Here is a 16,448-nt window from a genome sequence, read left to right on the forward strand (position 1 = left end):
GCAACAAGGGCACCCGCTAAGCTGTGGGGCGCAGCGCCTCAGGCCGCCGGGCTGGGGGTGGTGGGACCGGCAGGCTGGGGCGTAGCAGCTTGGGGAGGTGCGGACAGAAACCCCAGCAGAGACCGAAGGAACCCTCTTTTCCACCGTGGGGAACTAAGTAAGGCTCTTTTGGATATTGATCCTCAAGATCAACCCCACCCTCCCACCCCCAGCTTTCCCCTCCCCACTCCTCATTAACCAACAAATGTCGAAGGCAAAGGAAAGCGAGCCAACCTTCCCACAGCCGGCTGGCTAGAATTTCCTTCCGACAGAAGCAAAGGCTTAGCCCACCCCCCGCTTCCCCCAACCTTCAGGCCCAACAGGGACAGTGCTCCGGACAAAGCAGCGTCCCTGCGGCTAGCCCGGAAGGCCTGGTAGCTGGCGAGGTGGTGAAGTGTCATATAAAGAACAGCGCCCTCTGCTGGCAGCGTCCAGGAGGGTGGAATTCACCCGGCTTCTCGTTTGCACTGCCTCCCTCCACCCCCAAGTCAGCCTGTGGTGCCAATATCCAACACCTATGCTGAGCTTCTTGTCCTCTGAAGGAACAACGGGGTGTGGAAGAAAGATAAACTGGGGCAGGAAGGAGAAGGAGACAAATGGAAAGACCTGCTCAGTTGGGGCCCCACTTTGGTGGGCGCTCTCAATCTGGTACAGTAGCCTCCTATTTCCCCATGGGAAAAACCAGCCAAGAACCAAAGTGCAGTTTAACCGGACAAGGGCAGACGCTATTTCCCATGTCCATTCAGGGCTGGGAGTGTTTTGTCTGAAATACACAATTTCCACTGGTCCTATGGACGAGGTTAAGTGTATTTCTAAGAATATCACAATGCGCGCTGAGTCGCGTCCACTCTGCGACCCCATGGACTGTAGCCGCCAAGCTCCTCTGTCCATAGGATTTTTCAGGCAAGAATACTGGAGTGGGAAGAATATCACAATAGGAGAAAGCAATGAGCACTGTACAGGCCAGGCAGAAATAAGTAGATCCCTCCAGAAGGCGTCTGGCAGCAAGCTGCCCGGCGGGGCAGAGGGCCTTGGAGCGGAGGCCCCGCCCACAGCGTTCAAAGAGGGGAAGCAAAGCAGAATGTTAGAACCCGCAACCGCCTCAGCAGGAGCCCCATATGTTTTTTATAAAAAGGCACAATGTGAGCATTGTTCTGTGCTCAATAGCGCGACTGTTATAACTAATGCTTTTAGTATGAATACGACCATTTAAAATTCCCAACCAGTTGCACTTAGTGACAATATGCATCAGAAAACGAGCTCAGAAGCAGAGATTTCTCACTAAGAGGTCAGTTGGCTTTAAATACCATTATTATTAAGGTGCCCAGCTTCCAAAAACACACTCAGTATTTGCATGAACAGTGTTCTTGTCCCCAGCCTTTGCAGCTCCAAATACTAAGGCAGATTTTCACATGTATATTGGAGAACACTGATTCTATGCACACAGGGATGATACACAGAGGGTGTGTGTCGTTTGTTACATTTCACTCTAGCCCTTATTCCCCTACTCCCAGCTCCAGCCCAACCCCAAATCGGCATCTGCAGGACATAAGCCCCCCAGCATAATACGTCTCCAGATGCCCCATGACTCATCCCCATTCAGCTGCCATTCTCCCAACTGCCCTCCTCAAGTCTGGCTGACCCCATAGGGTCTTCCAAAGGAGAGGTGAATGAATTTCCCCAAATGTCCAAGTGTATTTGACACTCATCAGGGTTTTTAGGCAAAGCATCTGAACCCATTTTCCATTTGGGGAAGTTCCCTGTGCCTTGAATCTTGAAGCGAGGCAGTCCTACCCACTTCCACTATACCACTGAGGTTAGGGGCTTGGCTAAAAACCAGCAAAAGAGACCTGAACTCAGCCAATCAGGTCTAGAGTTTTGTGGTAAAAATGCAGTCACCAGAAGAGTTAGGGGCTACTGGTGACAGCATCTGCCTGGCCCCTCTTGTTTTCAAACCTGTTTCTTTCAGTCTTCCTAGGAATCCCCAGACCTGACTGATGTCCTCTGACAAACAGCCATTCTGCCCTAGTCAGGGAGGTGTTTGAAATTTGCAAACCCTGCCTCCAAGCCAGACTCCGGGTATTCATCAATTTTTTTATTGAGAGGGAAAAGAAATGGCCATTTTGAATCTTAAGTTGAAGTGCTTCTCTGACTTGTCTCATCTCCCTCCAACCAACACTTACTGAAACTCTTTCTCATCACAGCAGAAGAGAATACTGCAGATTTTAAATTTCTCAGTTAACTACCAGATAATCCACAAGACTTGGGAAAGACCACATGAGAACACTTGGAAGAAGTACTCCGGCAAAGCCGGGCCTGGGTCTTCCCCACCCCAAGGGAAAAGCACCGAATAAACCAGCGTGATCCGGACTCAAGTCGGTGAGAAGCAAGGGCAATGCTCCCCACCCTCACCACCTGTAACTAGACGAGGGGAGGGGGGAAGGGAGGTTTATCCGGAGGATGGGTCCCTGAGGGGAAGGCCGGCCTGGGAGGCGAGGGATGAAGGCCAAGGCCGTTCCTGACTGCCTCCAGTTGGTCCTGAATAAGGCGGACCCGCTCGTCCAAGCTGCGCTGCTGGGCCAGGACGGCGGCCTTGCCGGCCAACAGGGTGCGGTAGGCGCTCAGCTCCTCTGCGGACAGTGCGCGCGCCAGCAGTTCGCGTAGGGCCTGCTCCCGCCGCGCCACGTGCTGCTTCAGCTCCCTAGCATCTTCCTCCTGCCGCTGCAGGAGCCCCAGTCGCTGCAGCAGAGAGGCCTGGAGATGCAGGGCGACGGGGCTGTGAGCCAGGCCCGATCAGGCCCCTCACCGCCCTTCCCGTCTCCCCTCCATCCTCAGCCCTAACCATTACCTGCTCTTCAGGGTCGCTGTCGGCACCCGCCCGGGCCAGGGCGCGGTGCACGCGGGCCAGGCGACTGCCCAGCAACAGCAGGAGGCCAAGCACGCGCTCTAGGTCGGCCATGAACCGGCTGAACCGCTCCAGCTCGTGGGGTGCACAGGCCTGGCCGACGGCGGCCTCCAGAGCAGCTCCGCGCCTGGCCCAAGCCTGGGCCGCTCCCTGCAGCTGCTTCTGCTCGGCCTGAAGGTCCCTTAGCATCTTTTGGAGGAGGTCCGCCAGCTCTGCCTGCCGGGAGTGTGTAGGCACTTAAGTCTGGAGCCAGGCCCCTGACTCCTCAGACCAGACTCTGGGTTCTGGCCCCACTCAGCCACCAATGGCCCCTTCCACACTCACTTTCTTGGCTTGGATGCTGTTATTTGGCTTTGGAGTACCCTGGTCACATGGTTGGTCAGGCACAACGTGGGTGGTAAGGTTTTCAGGCCTTGTCTCCTCCTGAGAAGCTGGCAGGTGCTGGGTAGAGTTAGGTAGATAGGACCTGGGGACAAAACCAGAGCTCCTTGGGTTGTCCTGCCCTAGAGAGCAGAGGTTTAAAGTCGTCTGAGTCCCTGATGCCCCTCACTCACCCTGGCTCAGAATTACCAGCAGCCTCCTCTTCAGCTTCCCTACAGCCTTGTCTCATTGCAGCCCAGACCTCAGCTAACGGAATCAGTCCATCTAGCAGACCCAGGGATGGCTCTGGGCTGGGATAGGAGGGGAAAGTGTCACTCTGAGAGGGATCCAATCTGGCCAGCTCCTGAACCAGCTCCTCAAGGCGTGGACTGGGCCATGTTGACCTGGGACCAGGCTCCCCAGGGCCCCAAGCTAGGGCACTGTGGTCAGGGGGCCCTGGGGTATCATTGTCTGGAGGTCCCAGGGTATCACCTGGGAAAGGTTTGAGGTCAGTCTCTGCAGCTGTGGGGGGAACAGTCGTCAGCAGTCCAGTGGGGTCAAATGTAAGGATGTCACCATTTGCAGTCTCAGGGGGACTACAGCATGTAGGCCTGGAAACATTCACAGAACCGTTTAACCCCTGCCAACACTCATCCACCCCTGCAGTTTCTGGGTCCTCATGGAGGGGCTGCTCCGGGGGGATTATAGCTTGGTCAGTCCTTTGACTCAAGCCAGCTCCGTACTCCTGGTCAGAGACATGGACACTGAAAGTGAAAGAGACACTAAATCAGAAAAAGCTCTGGCCAAGGGCCCCCCTCTCCCCTCCCCCTGCCAACCACTTCCCCCCCCAAAACCCCTGGACCCCAGCCTTCGGTCAAGAGAGAGTTCCCTGCCTCTCCAGCATTTTATAGATGTGTGTAGGAAAGGTATATCTCACTCTGCTTGAAAGTCTGAGGGAACTCACCAGGTTGGGAGCCCCAGGGGAGTCTGGGAGTCTGCAGGTGATCTTGCTCTGACCAGGGGGTTTTCTTCCAGGAAAACTTCATCATCAGGAAGGGATGGGAGCCGAGCAGACACAATGCAGTTCTCTGAGCCCCTCTGCTCACAGTCAGAGGGACCGCTCTGGGGGCCCTCTGCAGGACACACTTCTGCAGCTTCCTTCTGATTCAGGAACCTGGAGGCAAGGACCCCACACTGACCACAGTGACCAGGAAGATTCTGGTTCTGTACCAGAGACACAGTGGGGTGTTGGGGGTGAGACTAGGGGGTGTGGTTTGCACTCTGCCTTGAGACATAAGGCTCAAACTGAGGGTGGGTGGAGGCCTTCTTTCTTGAGCAAGAGTCATGAAAGCTGCCTCCCCCAACTTTCAGTTCGCAGAGTGGTCCATGTCTCTCACCTGTTAAGTTTGGTCTGCAACGGTGGTCTGGGGGTTTCTGCTCCTTGGGGAACAGCCTGGAAAAGGCAAGCAGTTGGGTGAAATGGTGCTCAAGTTTTCAGTCCTCTAGATTCCCCCACCCCAAGGTGGCAGCCCCTATCTTCCATACCTGGGCAATGGGCATGACACCTTCTGGACTTCCCCAGGGGGCCAAGACTTCCCCGGAAGCATTCCGACTCCGACTGGCGGCAGGCCTGTAGGCATTGCCAAGCTTCAAGGGCCGGGGTTTCGGGTCCTCTATGCTTGGGGGCTGGGTCGCAGGCAGCCATTTGATCTGGTGACCTTCGAACTCAGCCAGCGTCCTCTGCTGCCATTCCCGAGGCTCCGGCCTAATGAAGCCAGAGCTGGAGCAGACCTCTCCCGAGCATTGCCTCGCCAACCCAGCGCCCCTACCCAGGCTATCCAGTTTCCCTGGCTCTGAGAAGCACCACTTCCGCTGCTGGGTGGGAGCCCCCGAGCGCGCCGGCTCTACTTCCCCGCCGGGGTGGCTGAGCGAGGCGGAGCGCGGGTGCTCGGCCGAGGGCCGCGCGGGGGCCGCGGGCCGCAGGCGGGAGGGCAGGCTCATGCGGAGCTCCTTGCGCTGGAAGGACGTCTCCCGGAGAACTCGCCGCTGCGCGCCCTGCAGCCGCTGGCGGTAGGCGGCCCGCGAAGCGGGCGGGCTGGGCGGCTCGGCGGCCCGTGCCGAGGCCTCAGCCTCGGCCGCCAGCGCGTACAGCAGCGGGGTGGTCTGGCGGCTGAGCGGTCCCGGGGTCCCCTTTTCGGGCGGACGAGGCCCACTGCGTGCGGCGGCCGCGGGCCGGGGCTGTGGGGAAGTGCGAAGCCCGGCGGCGGGGGCCGGGCCGCCCCACACCACGCGCACGTAGTCCCAGTCCAGGTAGGGAAGTTGCTGGCTCCCCGGCGAAGGCGACAGCGTGCGCGGCTCTGGAGGCTCAGGACCGCCTGAGGCGCCGGAGAGAGAGCTGTAGGCCGAGTCGGTGGGTGCAGACAACCGCCGCGAGTCCAGGCTGCGAGTGGATGAGGCCGGGGAGGTGCGGTCACCTCCGGGACCCAGGGCCTCCATGGCTGCTCGGACGAGGGCGGAGGCTGGCCAGCTCTGTGAGGCCTGGAAAAGCATGGGCGGCGTGGTAGGTGAGGCGCTCCGGGTATGGGTTTAGGACAGCCTGCTGGCCCCTCCAACACGACATGCTTACACATCGCCTACCTGGCCACGGGACCCATGGCCCTAACATCCCGCACCTCCCTCGTCTGGGATGGCAAAGGCAGGAGGACCAGGGGAGCACCTCTGGAGGTTGAGGGCCTTCGCTCAGGGGAAGGAAGTGGAGACTAGTCCATTCCCTACTGGGGCTCTTCTGGCCCAGCCTCTACCCTGGCACCTCCTGGAGCGCTGAGAACGTACCCAAGCTCCTTCCCTCCCCAACCCTGTCCCACCCTGGCCGCTTCCTGGCTGCTTTGTTAACTTCTCCCGGTGATCTTTCCCTCATAAACAACAGTCAGCAACGATCTGAGATCAGAGGGGAGCCAAGAAAGGAGGGGAGGAAAGACCCAGGTCAGGTGGCAGGGGCAGCCTCACAGCCTTCCTCTGGGCCAGTCATGTTCCAGGTGCTCTGAACAAATATTTATCTTGAACCTCACAACTGTTGCCTGCGTTTTACAGATGAGGACAGTGAGGTTCTGAACCAGGGACTGATTTGCCCAGAGGCACAGAGCTAGTAACAGGCAGAGCCCTGCCTGGAATCTGGGCTTGCCTCCAAGCTTACTGAAGCCAGAATCAATTTCCTAGAAGCAAACTCTGCTGAAAGCCAGTTTACCCCCACCCCTGCAACAAAGCTCAGACTCCTCTGTGGGAAACAATCCCCCCCCCCCGCTTCAAATTACTGTCAGATTCCAGGATAATATGTTCCCTGCTTGGGAGACTCTGCCTTTTGTTTAGGAGTGACAGGCTCACCCCGTCTTTGTGCCACTCTTGCTTCTCCTATAGGGCTCAGCTTAGAGGTTTCCTGGCCCTTTGGGATCCCTCTAGTGTCCTAGCTTCCCCATCACAGCACTCATCACCCTGCATGGTGATTGTTGGTTTGCCTGTGATTCCCTCTCCCCATTCCCACCCATGAACTTCCTGAGGACAGGCCCTGCACTGACTCATTTCTGTGCCCTCAATGTTTGGTATGTCGTTGATGTGAAGTATTTGTTGAATGACAAGGAAAGGAGCAGCATTTCTTCCACTTACTCTTCTCTCCCTATTAGTCTTTTTGAAGAAGGGGACAGAATGGGTGAGACAGTTGCCACTCATGGACACTGACCAGGTTACTCAGGTTATTAAGAACCAAAAGAGCAGGCAAGCATAGCTTGGAACAGGAATGGCCAGAAATCAATACTTTCCCAGTGCCAGGAGGGGGAGCAAGGGGAGGAGCTGGGGGAGTGTACTTGGATCAGGGGTGAAAGTAGCTTTGAGTCTTGGGAACTAAGGGTTCACTGTGGGTGATAGGGACTTTTGTGTGTGGGGGTGGATGGTGGGGAGAAAGCAGGTGTGCCTTCCCTGAGCTGCCTGGTTGGGACTGCAGAGGAGGGTGGCCCATAGCTGGGTGGAAACTGAAAAAAGAGACTTTGGTGAGCCTCCTAGACACATTTTTGAGCTCAGGATCACCCTCTACCCAATTCCCTGAGACCCCAGATTCTACAGATTGCTGGCTAGGGCAGGTAGAGAGGTTAGTGGTGGGAGGATACGGTGTTTCCTTAAAGGGAGAAGCAGTACTTCCAACATTCCCAGGAGGAGCTCTCAGCTGATCTGGTACCAGAACATCTTGACATCACCCACCTGGAGGCATCACTGTGCCTACTAAAGCCAGCCCTGAAGACTGGTCCTCACACTCAGGCTTGGGGACCACTTTTGCAAAGTAGTTTATACTCTCTGTATTTCAGAAAGAAAAGAAGCTACTCTGAGTAGCAGCCCCTGGGAAGACTCACCTCCTCTAGGGAACCTCTCCAGCCTCCCAGACACTGGCCCCTTCTCCTGCTATCCTTCTGAGCCCAACTTGGGAGCACTGTTTATCCTGGCTCATGCCACCCAGGCCTACCCATGTTGACTTTCACTGCATCTATAGGCATGGGTAACTCTTCAAATATAAAGATGTTTCCTTTAAAAAGGCCTTGAAAATTCTTATTTGTGAGTTACTGAATGACAGAGGGTTCTGAGTTCGCCCAATAAAAACAGCTCAAATAGATAATAAAAATGTCTGTATATTTTCTTATTGATCTTAACTTGTGTTGAGAATGCTTTTTCAGTGGTAACCTGAGCACCCGATACCCATGCAAGATAGGCTAGGAAAGTCCAGCTCCTTTAGTGTGTTTTGGGGCCTCAGACCAAAGAGCAGAGAGTTTTTGTCTGGCTGCAGGGAGCCTCTTGCAGTCTAGACAGCCCCTGTGGCTGGGAGTGGCCACATCCCAGGAGCCCTAGCATCAGCACTAATGTCAGCTGTGGGCTGGGCTGCAGAGCCAATGCCTGCATTGAATGTAAGTCAGAACTAAAGCTTTCTCAAACCCCATCAGCCCAGGGGGAGCAGCATGGAATCCCTGCTGGAAAACTGCTAGATTAGTTAGGGTCATAAGTATTGGCATCATTTGCAATAAACATCACCTGAATCAAAGAGCAAGAGAGGAAAAGGAGACAAGGATGACTTCAATGTTCAGAGCTAGGAGCTGAGGAGGTGGAGGTGCCAGTGTCAAGAATGAGGAAGCTGAGATGTGGACTGGCCAAGGGTTCCAGGCCGGGTCTGGGGCCCGTGGACTTTGCAGTGTTTGTGGCAAGTCTGGTGAGCAGTTGGGTAGGTTGAGATGTGGGTCTGGACCTCAGCAGAGAGTTAGGACCAGGCAAGCAGCTGGTTTTTAGTTAGAGGTTCTTGGGGGAAACCGATGAAGACTGCTTCCAGTGACTAAAGTCACACAAAGGCCACAGAAACAGATCCAGGGAAAGTGACCAGACAGACAACCTCAAATGATCAATAAGGATCAGGAATTAAATCATATCTGGGATGGTCTTCCTCAGAGGTAGGCTCACTGTAGGGTGTTGTCTCCATGTCACCCAGACTGAGTTTCTGGGTCCTGGGCCTGTCTTGAATCCCAGCTCTCCAGACACGGTCTGGAAGAGCAGGCATTTAGGGGAAGTTCCACGGCTCTCCCAGCCCCCTCCGGCTCCCCGTTCTCCAAGCCTGTCCGCCCCACAACGCACCCTGCGAAGCATTCCCTCTCCACTGCTGCCGCCCACCCGAGAGTCTCCATAGGCTCTAGCTCCGTGCTGCGGGCAGGAAAGGAGGATGCTGGGGCACAGGCAGAAAAGAGGCCGCGGTCGAGGTCAGACCATATACCTGGGGCTTCAAGCTGAGTTGAGGTGCGTCAGGGAGGCAAGATGCATAGGTCTGGTGGCCACAGGGGGCGACAGTCAGGCGGTGCGGCAGGAGAGCGACGCCTCGCGGACACTGGCAGAGTGGATGGCCCCCGGCCGGCGCATTTCTCGGTCTTTCCTTTGGGGTTCACCGTCGGGGAAGGAGGGCTCAAAACTCACGCAGGGGACCACGCGGTCCTGGACGCGGGAGAGGGGGGTGGTGAGGGTGGGGCGGGCTGGATTCCCTAGCGGCTCCGCTACCGAAGAGCATGAGCCGGGGGTCGGGGAGTGGCTAGGGGGTGCGTTGAGACCCCCACTGCGTTTTTGCCAGCCCCCGGCGTGCTCCCCCAGCAGCTCCCGCCGCTACCGGTTCTGCGCTCACCACCCCTCTGCCGGAGGCGCGGACAGGGGCGCAGGAGCCGAACCCGGCTCGCGCAGACCAGAAGTGGTGTGGAGCCCAACACCTCCAGACCCAACGACGCAGGAGCTGCTCCGCAGCGGCTCAGGCACTCCCACCCTCACCTAGCCTCGGGGCTCGCCCTACCGCTGCGGGGAACAGCGATTCCGCCGCCTGGCCCCCGGCCTCGCCGCGTACCTGAGCTCCAACCGAGACGCGCTCCTGGACTGCGGCCGCGCGGTGACATCAGAGCCCCGGGCTCTTGCTCCCGACCCCACCTCCGGGCTCCAGCCGCCGCGGGGGAGGCGCCAAATCCGACTCCCGGGGGCGGGAGCGCAGAGCGGCCGCGCTGCCCGGGCAGCTGACCGCCCCTTCCTAGTGTCCGCTTGTAGGCTTAGACCCCGGTCGGGGTTGGACGCTCGTTACCCCGCCGGGCACAGGCCTCTTGCTCCGGCTGGAGAGGCGGGAAAATAGGTGTAGGGCTTCCAGGGCGGTCGCCCGCCCGCCTCCATCCAATGTGTTCTCACGGCCTGTAGTGCTCGGCTGGAGTCCCACGGATTTAAACCACCCCATCAGTGGGGACGCCCAGGCCAGGTCCGAAGAACTCCAGACGGCCACGTCACTCCAGTTTGGCTAAGTAAACAGACGCGCCACTGTCCCTGTCCAGCTCTGAGTACAGTTCGGATGCTAATGCATCCTCCCTTGACCAACTCTCCCTCTAGAACTGCCATTTCCAGAACTCTTGCAGCTCTCTGATTCCTACTATGGGCTCTTTACTCCCTCTTTTCCCCTTTTCATTTCTCTCATATTTCGCATAGTCTGGGCCCCTGGCTGGCCACCTGAAAAGGGGGAAGGGAAGCCGGGGCGCTGCTGACTTGTGTATTCACTCCGGCTCTTCTCATTGGTGCTCAGCATTTTAAGGTGCTGGACTATGCATGTCCCCTGTGACCTGGATAGGGTTTACTCCAGCCATAGAATCTGACTCTTCACTTTCGGGGATCTCAAGGCTCCAAAGAATGATCTGAATTCATCAGCCACTGTACACTGGTCACTGCTCTGTCCTCAGCCTTCCCTGCCCCCACTTTCCAAACTTGTATCCTATGAATACTGGCTCTACCAAGAAATGCTCCATCCCTGGAAGGGGCTGGAGGCCTTTTTGTTGAACCCAGTCAGTGCTTGGTCTTTCTGTTATTGTTGTGGCTTCCTTCACTGTCCCACAGAATCAGCATGCCTGGGGGGCAGAGACCATATCCCTATATCTTGGCATCCTTGGCTGACAAGGTTTGCTGGTGATAATAACCAGAAGCCAGAACTTAGACTGGGGGACAAGGCTACCACTTTCTTTTTTTTTAAGGCTACCACTTTCTAGGGGGAATAAGAGCCTGGGGAACTTGGGTCTTCTAGGGGATGGAGGCAGCAGGCACCTGAGCCTGGCTTCTGATTGGGACACTCCTGGCACTGATTTTACTTCAAATGCTATTCTGATCCAGGCATCAGCAGGAGCTGGAGCTCTGGACTCAGACAATGGCTCAGAACTTCTTGGTTTTGAACACCTGTCCTTTTAGCACCAACTCTGATCCACATGGTTGGTCTCAGAGCAGTATCACAATAGAGGAAACAAAACCCAGCAACCAAAAGTCAGTTCAAAAATGTTCAAGATTTTAATTTTATGTGTGTGTGTGTGTGTGTATACGAAACTACAAATTCCTGGTAGCTCAGACAGTAAAGAATCGCCTGTAATGCAAGAGATGCAGGTGACACGGGTTTGATCCCTGGGTCAGGAAGATCCCCTGGAGGAGGAAATGGCAACCCACTCCAGTATTCTTGCCTGAGAAATCCCATGGACAGAGGAGCCTGGAGGGCTACAGTCCGTATATTTTAAAATATATGTATATGTATTTTAAAATTTATTTTTATTTATTTATTTGGCTGCACCAAGTCTTAGTTGTGATCTTTGATCTTCATTGTGACATGCTGGATCTTTTTATTAATAGTTGCAGCATGTGAGCTCTAGTTCCCTAAGCAAGAATCAAACCCAGGACCCCTGCATTGACAGCATGGAGTCTTAACCACTGGGCCATCAGGGAAGTTCCTTAATTTATATTTAAAAAAGTGTATTTCTTGACAATTATGAAGTGGACACAGCATCCACAGTCATTCTTGATAATCCTCTCTCCTCCTCCTTATTTCTCTTGCATAGACAATAGTAAATCTCTGCCTGAATACCCCAAAAGAAATCCCATCCACCCACTTCTCTGCTTGCCTCTTCTTCTCTTCTGTGAAAGAGAAAGCAGCCCCTGACATCTGGAAGTTGGCCTGGGACTCTCAGCTAGACCTTGGTGTTATAGGAGTTGATCTGACAGTCACAGACAAGGCCATGGAATTCTCCTGTTGCACATAAACAATTTCATAGGACATCAACATCAGACAAGACCCTCTTGTAACCATGATGGGTCAAGATAAAAACAAGACCATTCTGTAATCATATCTGAACACAGACAAACAATGAATATTGTCCAAGTGAAAAAAATGACCAAACGTCTTTCTGTCCTGGATAATATGTGTAACTGCTGCTTCCTTACCGACTGTGGCTTTAGCTTTGCTTTAGTCATTCCTCTTTCTAATAAGATTTTAAGGGACCCAATCATAGAATTACTCTTGCTTCCTGAAGCATCAAACACTGAGAAAAGTCCTACTTCTTTAAGTCTCTCCAAAATCACTAAATCCTTAAAGTCCTTTCTAATGCCCTCTTACCAAGATGCTTCATGGTTCCCCTCACTGTAACAACTAATACACTCCATTTTTTCAACTACAGGTGTATCCCTCATGATATTTGACTGGAGGCCATCTCTTTAGTGCAAAACCTCAAAAAGCCTTAGAGGAGAAGAAGGGGAAGAAACTGCAACCAACTTGGAGTCTCCCTCAGTGGCAGTGGTTAGGGAGCGGGGGCCATGGAGAAGACAGACACACGCACATACCCAGCAGTTTCTCTCCTACATAAAAAGACGTGTTTGTGCCCCTCAGGACCTCAGTACTTCTCCAGGCCTGGGAGAGTACATCTGACACCGTGTGAGTTAGCCAAGAACCACCCAACCTAGCCCTTCCTCAGTCATGCAAGTAAAATAATTGTAAATGGGTTAAGCCACTAAGCTGAGGGATATTCTGTTAAACAGTAATAGATAACTGTAACAGGGTATGTAAAATTTCAAATTTGGTTAATCTTCTCAAATTTCTTACAAAGAGGTTGTACCAATTTGTATCCCCATTAATGAGTGCCCATTTTCCCACATCCTCACTGACATAGTACATTATCAGACTTTTGATCTCTGAAACCTGAAAGGTGAAAATGTTTCAATTTTTTGTAGAGAAAATTGCATATTATTTTGTACATTTTAAGGCCACTCATATTCACTTCTGTGATCTGTCAATTTCCCTTGCCCATGTTTCTATTGGATTATTGGTCTTTTTCTTACTGACTTATAAGATTTCTTTATATATCAAGGTAATTTACTTTTTTTAATGTGTGGCAAATATTTTCCCAAGTTTGTGTCTTCTGACTTTGTTTGTGGTGGGAGTGAATTTATAAACCATGATTAAGGCAAAAAAAAAAAGTTTCTTTCTTGTAGATAGCAACTACAGAGTTATTTTAATAATTCAGAGACCATCATATATTGGCTCAAATACACTAAAGGCCAGAAATCCTTCAATGAATTATGTTGTCTATTTCTGGAAATCCAACAAAGCATGAATCACTGTTTTTACACAAGTGTCTACTTAAATTTTAAGTGTTCCCTTAGAGCAAGTTTGTTTGCTTTTTAATTATGCACTGAATTTACCACACTTGTCCAAAGATAGGGCTTTATAGGAAATCAGCCACAAGAATGGAGCGCCTCCCCCCCCCCGCCCCCCACCAATATGAGGGTGTCTGGCAGGAAGGCCTTTGGGCGAGGCTGGGTAGGGACTGGTTGTCCCAGCGATTGAATCAAAGTTTCCTTTCAGATCAGCAGTTCCTGGGAAAGAATGCTGGTCTGTCACATTCCTATTGAGTACACATATATCACCTTTTCCCTACAGACGCTGGGTGACTCCTCAGCCTCTGCTTTGGCCATAATAACTCAGCTTTTTTTAACTCCTCTAGCCTGGTTTACAAACCCCAGACCTGGGACCATTCCATCCTCCTTGTCTGCCCTCATTGTTACCCACACATCCCTGGGCAAGAGAGATTAGAGATGGCTGGATTCAGGCCTCTCTCCTCTTCTGCTGACTCCAGTGGACCCAAGACAGATAAGTGGTGGTCACATGAACTTTTCGACTTTGCTTTGCTGGCCTCCCAGGATCTAGATGAAAACCTGTCTCTTACATGTCATTTTGATCCCCAAGAATAGAAATTAACTCAAGACTGAACCCAGACCCCCAATAGCATCCCTAGGGAGCGCAAAAGTAGGCTCAGGTCCAGGAGTGGCCCTGTGTTCAGGTCCTAACAAAGGGGTGAAATGGTCTACAAAGGCCCCTCTCCTAAAAGTACCTTCTAATTGAGCTAAATCCGCCAAGTCTCTGGTGTCATCAGAAGTCATCTGATAAGCATTTTCAATGAGAGGATGTTCCAACCCTAGAACTTTGGGCCTCGGGCTGCACACGGAAGCCTTGGTACAGGATTGGGTCACAGCATGCCATGTGCACATATAATGGATTCTAGTCATTAGCTCTGGAAGCAGATAATGCATGTCCTTAACATTCGCCAAGAAACTCTTGCTGATCTTAACTGATGGTGTCTGGTCAGTTACTCACATGGAGGAGACTTTGTTCTAAAACCTGAGGGTGTGTATATCTGGCATCCATCATGGTACATGAGTTTTTGGGACCCTGCCAGGAGTGAATGTGACAGCACACGCACACTCACACACACAGTTTAGTTGGCAGCTTTTTGTACTCCAAGGGAAGCATCAAGAGAAGTTTAAAAAAAGAGGACAACAAAATTCTCCAACATAGCTCCAATAAGTGGAACATTCTCTTAAGCCCTGCCTGGTTTGTGTAGAGATGCAAGTGTCTACACTTACATTTAACTACTTCAGTGTGGGTGACAGCCTAGAAATCAGTTCTGCAGACACCCCAGCCACAAGGTCTTCCCACAAGATCATGCTGCCTGCTAGTCTTCTGTTGTGCTACAACAAACAAAAATAAAATACCACAATTAAAAAAAATAAATAAGGAGGACAGAGATCTATCCTCCAATTCACTATATCCTGGGTATACAAAAACCAGCAGTGAGAGAGCGAGCGTGAGTCCACAGCCTGGCAGACCTAAGTGAATGCCAGTCTGACCCTGGAGATATCCCAACCTTCCTGAACAATTCATATCCTCATCTATAAAATGATATGACTACATGTTTGCCAGGTAAAGATTAAATGAGATTTCATCAAATCTACTCAGCACAGGCTCACAGGAGGCCATCAACAAGTGGTGTTAGTTATTATTATTCCTCACTTCAGTTTCTCCTGTAGGGAAGACAATCCTGACTAAATCCCAGCCTCAATTTGATCTCTGAGGACTGGTTTATACACCAGAGGTCTGCCATGAGTGTTGCTCCCCTCCTAAGCTTTGCTTACTACTCCCTCAAACAGGGCTGTGGTGGACATCTGAACTCTTCCTTCCTAGGGGAACCCATATTGTGTAGGTCTTGGGGAGAGAGAGCCCCTTCTCCCATTTTGAAAGACAGCTTGCCACACCGCAAACCATGAGACCTGGGCTTGACCAATGTGATGCTCCTGCCAGGGACTGGGACTCTCGTGTGGGTGACATGGAGATGTAGGGACAGGTGAGAAACCACTAGGAGTTGGGCGGTGTGATGTGGCGGTGGTCTAACCTGTCTCCTGCTCTTGCTGTCCAGCCTCCTTGGGCTCCTGTCTATTTTCATTGCCTGGTCCTCCTGCCTTTTAGTCAATTCTGTGGGCCACAAGTCCTCCTTCCGATGCATTCCTTTTTGGAGTTGTAGGAGTTGGCTGCTGCTGCCTCAATCTAAGAAATTTCGGAAATAGAGCCAAGACACCTTTTAATACTGGGATGCCAATGTTAGGTTGGAGGAAAATCTGGCCAGATTTGGGTGTTCAGAGTTATTCTATCCCTGGAAGAAGCAACCACTAGGCAAGTAGCGAGAAAGCTCTCCCACAGCTGCCCTGGGGCTAAGGGGATGTGGTCCCTGCCCTTTGATGTGGCTGGAGATCCTCTAACAAGTCTAACACAAGCTCAAAACTAGCAACTCAGGAAACAGGATAAAGCAGCGCAGGAGAAATACAAGGCAGGCAAGTTCCTGATTCAAAGTTATAAACATTTGCTAAGAAAATGAAAACAAGATTTCCCTTGATAAACATAAAATCAAAGACAAGAAAGTTTGGAGATTGGTTCCTTTTTCCTATTCTTGCACTAAAGAGGGTTGCCCAGATTCTACCTGTTTTTTTTTTTTTTTTTTTTTTAAGCATGGACCAAAAGACTAAGCAAATGTCAGGCCAAGGTGGGCCTGCCTAGAGACCTAGAAGCATAGGCTTCCATCCCATAGCTGTCCCCTTCCCCACAAAGGGTTGGGCACATGCTGAAGTTTCTTTTTTTCTTCCCTCTCCTACTAGGAAATGTCCTTAGGAAGGACCCATCATGATGCTGAGTTACACAACCCCTGAGCCAAGAACCGCCTCCTCGGGGAAATATCCATGCTATCTCTAGGGAGAGTTCATTGTTCCCTGCTGCACCTAACAAACACAATCTCATTTACCTGTGTGTCTGTCCCATAAGACAGATTGTGAACTCTTGAAGGAAAGGAAGTACCAGGCTCAGAACTTTCATCAGTGATTGTTGAATGAATGTAACTGGGAGACCCAGGTGAACAGCTGGGTCATTCCTCCATTTTCTGAATTCACAGCTGGTAGCAACATCCTCAGGATGGCC

At 52.4% G+C, this 16,448-nt stretch overlaps 1 protein-coding gene across 1 annotated transcript; it reads right to left on the bottom strand.

The window, feature by feature from the left end:
* Positions 1–1,368: 1,368 nt before the first annotated feature.
* On the bottom strand, positions 1,369–10,091 carry SHROOM1 (shroom family member 1). Its single transcript, XM_065935340.1, has 9 exons — positions 9,711–10,091; positions 9,099–9,313; positions 4,850–5,842; positions 4,702–4,757; positions 4,269–4,478; positions 3,499–4,068; positions 3,269–3,410; positions 2,888–3,160; positions 1,369–2,793 (listed from the first exon to the last, which is right to left on the bottom strand). Exons 3-9 carry the CDS (start codon positions 5,798–5,800, stop codon positions 2,461–2,463), a joined length of 2,535 nt encoding a protein of 844 aa, XP_065791412.1. The 5' UTR covers positions 5,801–5,842; positions 9,099–9,313; positions 9,711–10,091; the 3' UTR covers positions 1,369–2,460.
* Between the last annotated feature and the right edge of the window lie 6,357 nt (positions 10,092–16,448).

This window comes from Muntiacus reevesi, chromosome 1 (assembly GCF_963930625.1).
Source record: "Muntiacus reevesi chromosome 1, mMunRee1.1, whole genome shotgun sequence".
NCBI classification, from domain to species: Eukaryota; Metazoa; Chordata; class Mammalia; order Artiodactyla; family Cervidae; genus Muntiacus; species Muntiacus reevesi.

What these genes read in the sequence shown, in the direction of transcription:
- SHROOM1 (XM_065935340.1), bottom strand. Translation starts at nt 5,800, where the DNA reads ATGGAGGCCCTGGGTCCCGGAGGTGACCGCACCTCCCCGGCCTCATCC. An exon ending in TTGCAGACCAAACTTAACAG is followed by an intron (nt 4,479 to 4,701) that starts GTGAGAGACATG and finishes CCTTGCCTCCAG; the next exon opens with GTTCCTGAATCAGAAGGAAG. An exon ending in GCTGGTAATTCTGAGCCAGG is followed by an intron (nt 3,411 to 3,498) that starts GTGAGTGAGGGG and finishes TTTTGTCCCCAG; the next exon opens with GTCCTATCTACCTAACTCTA.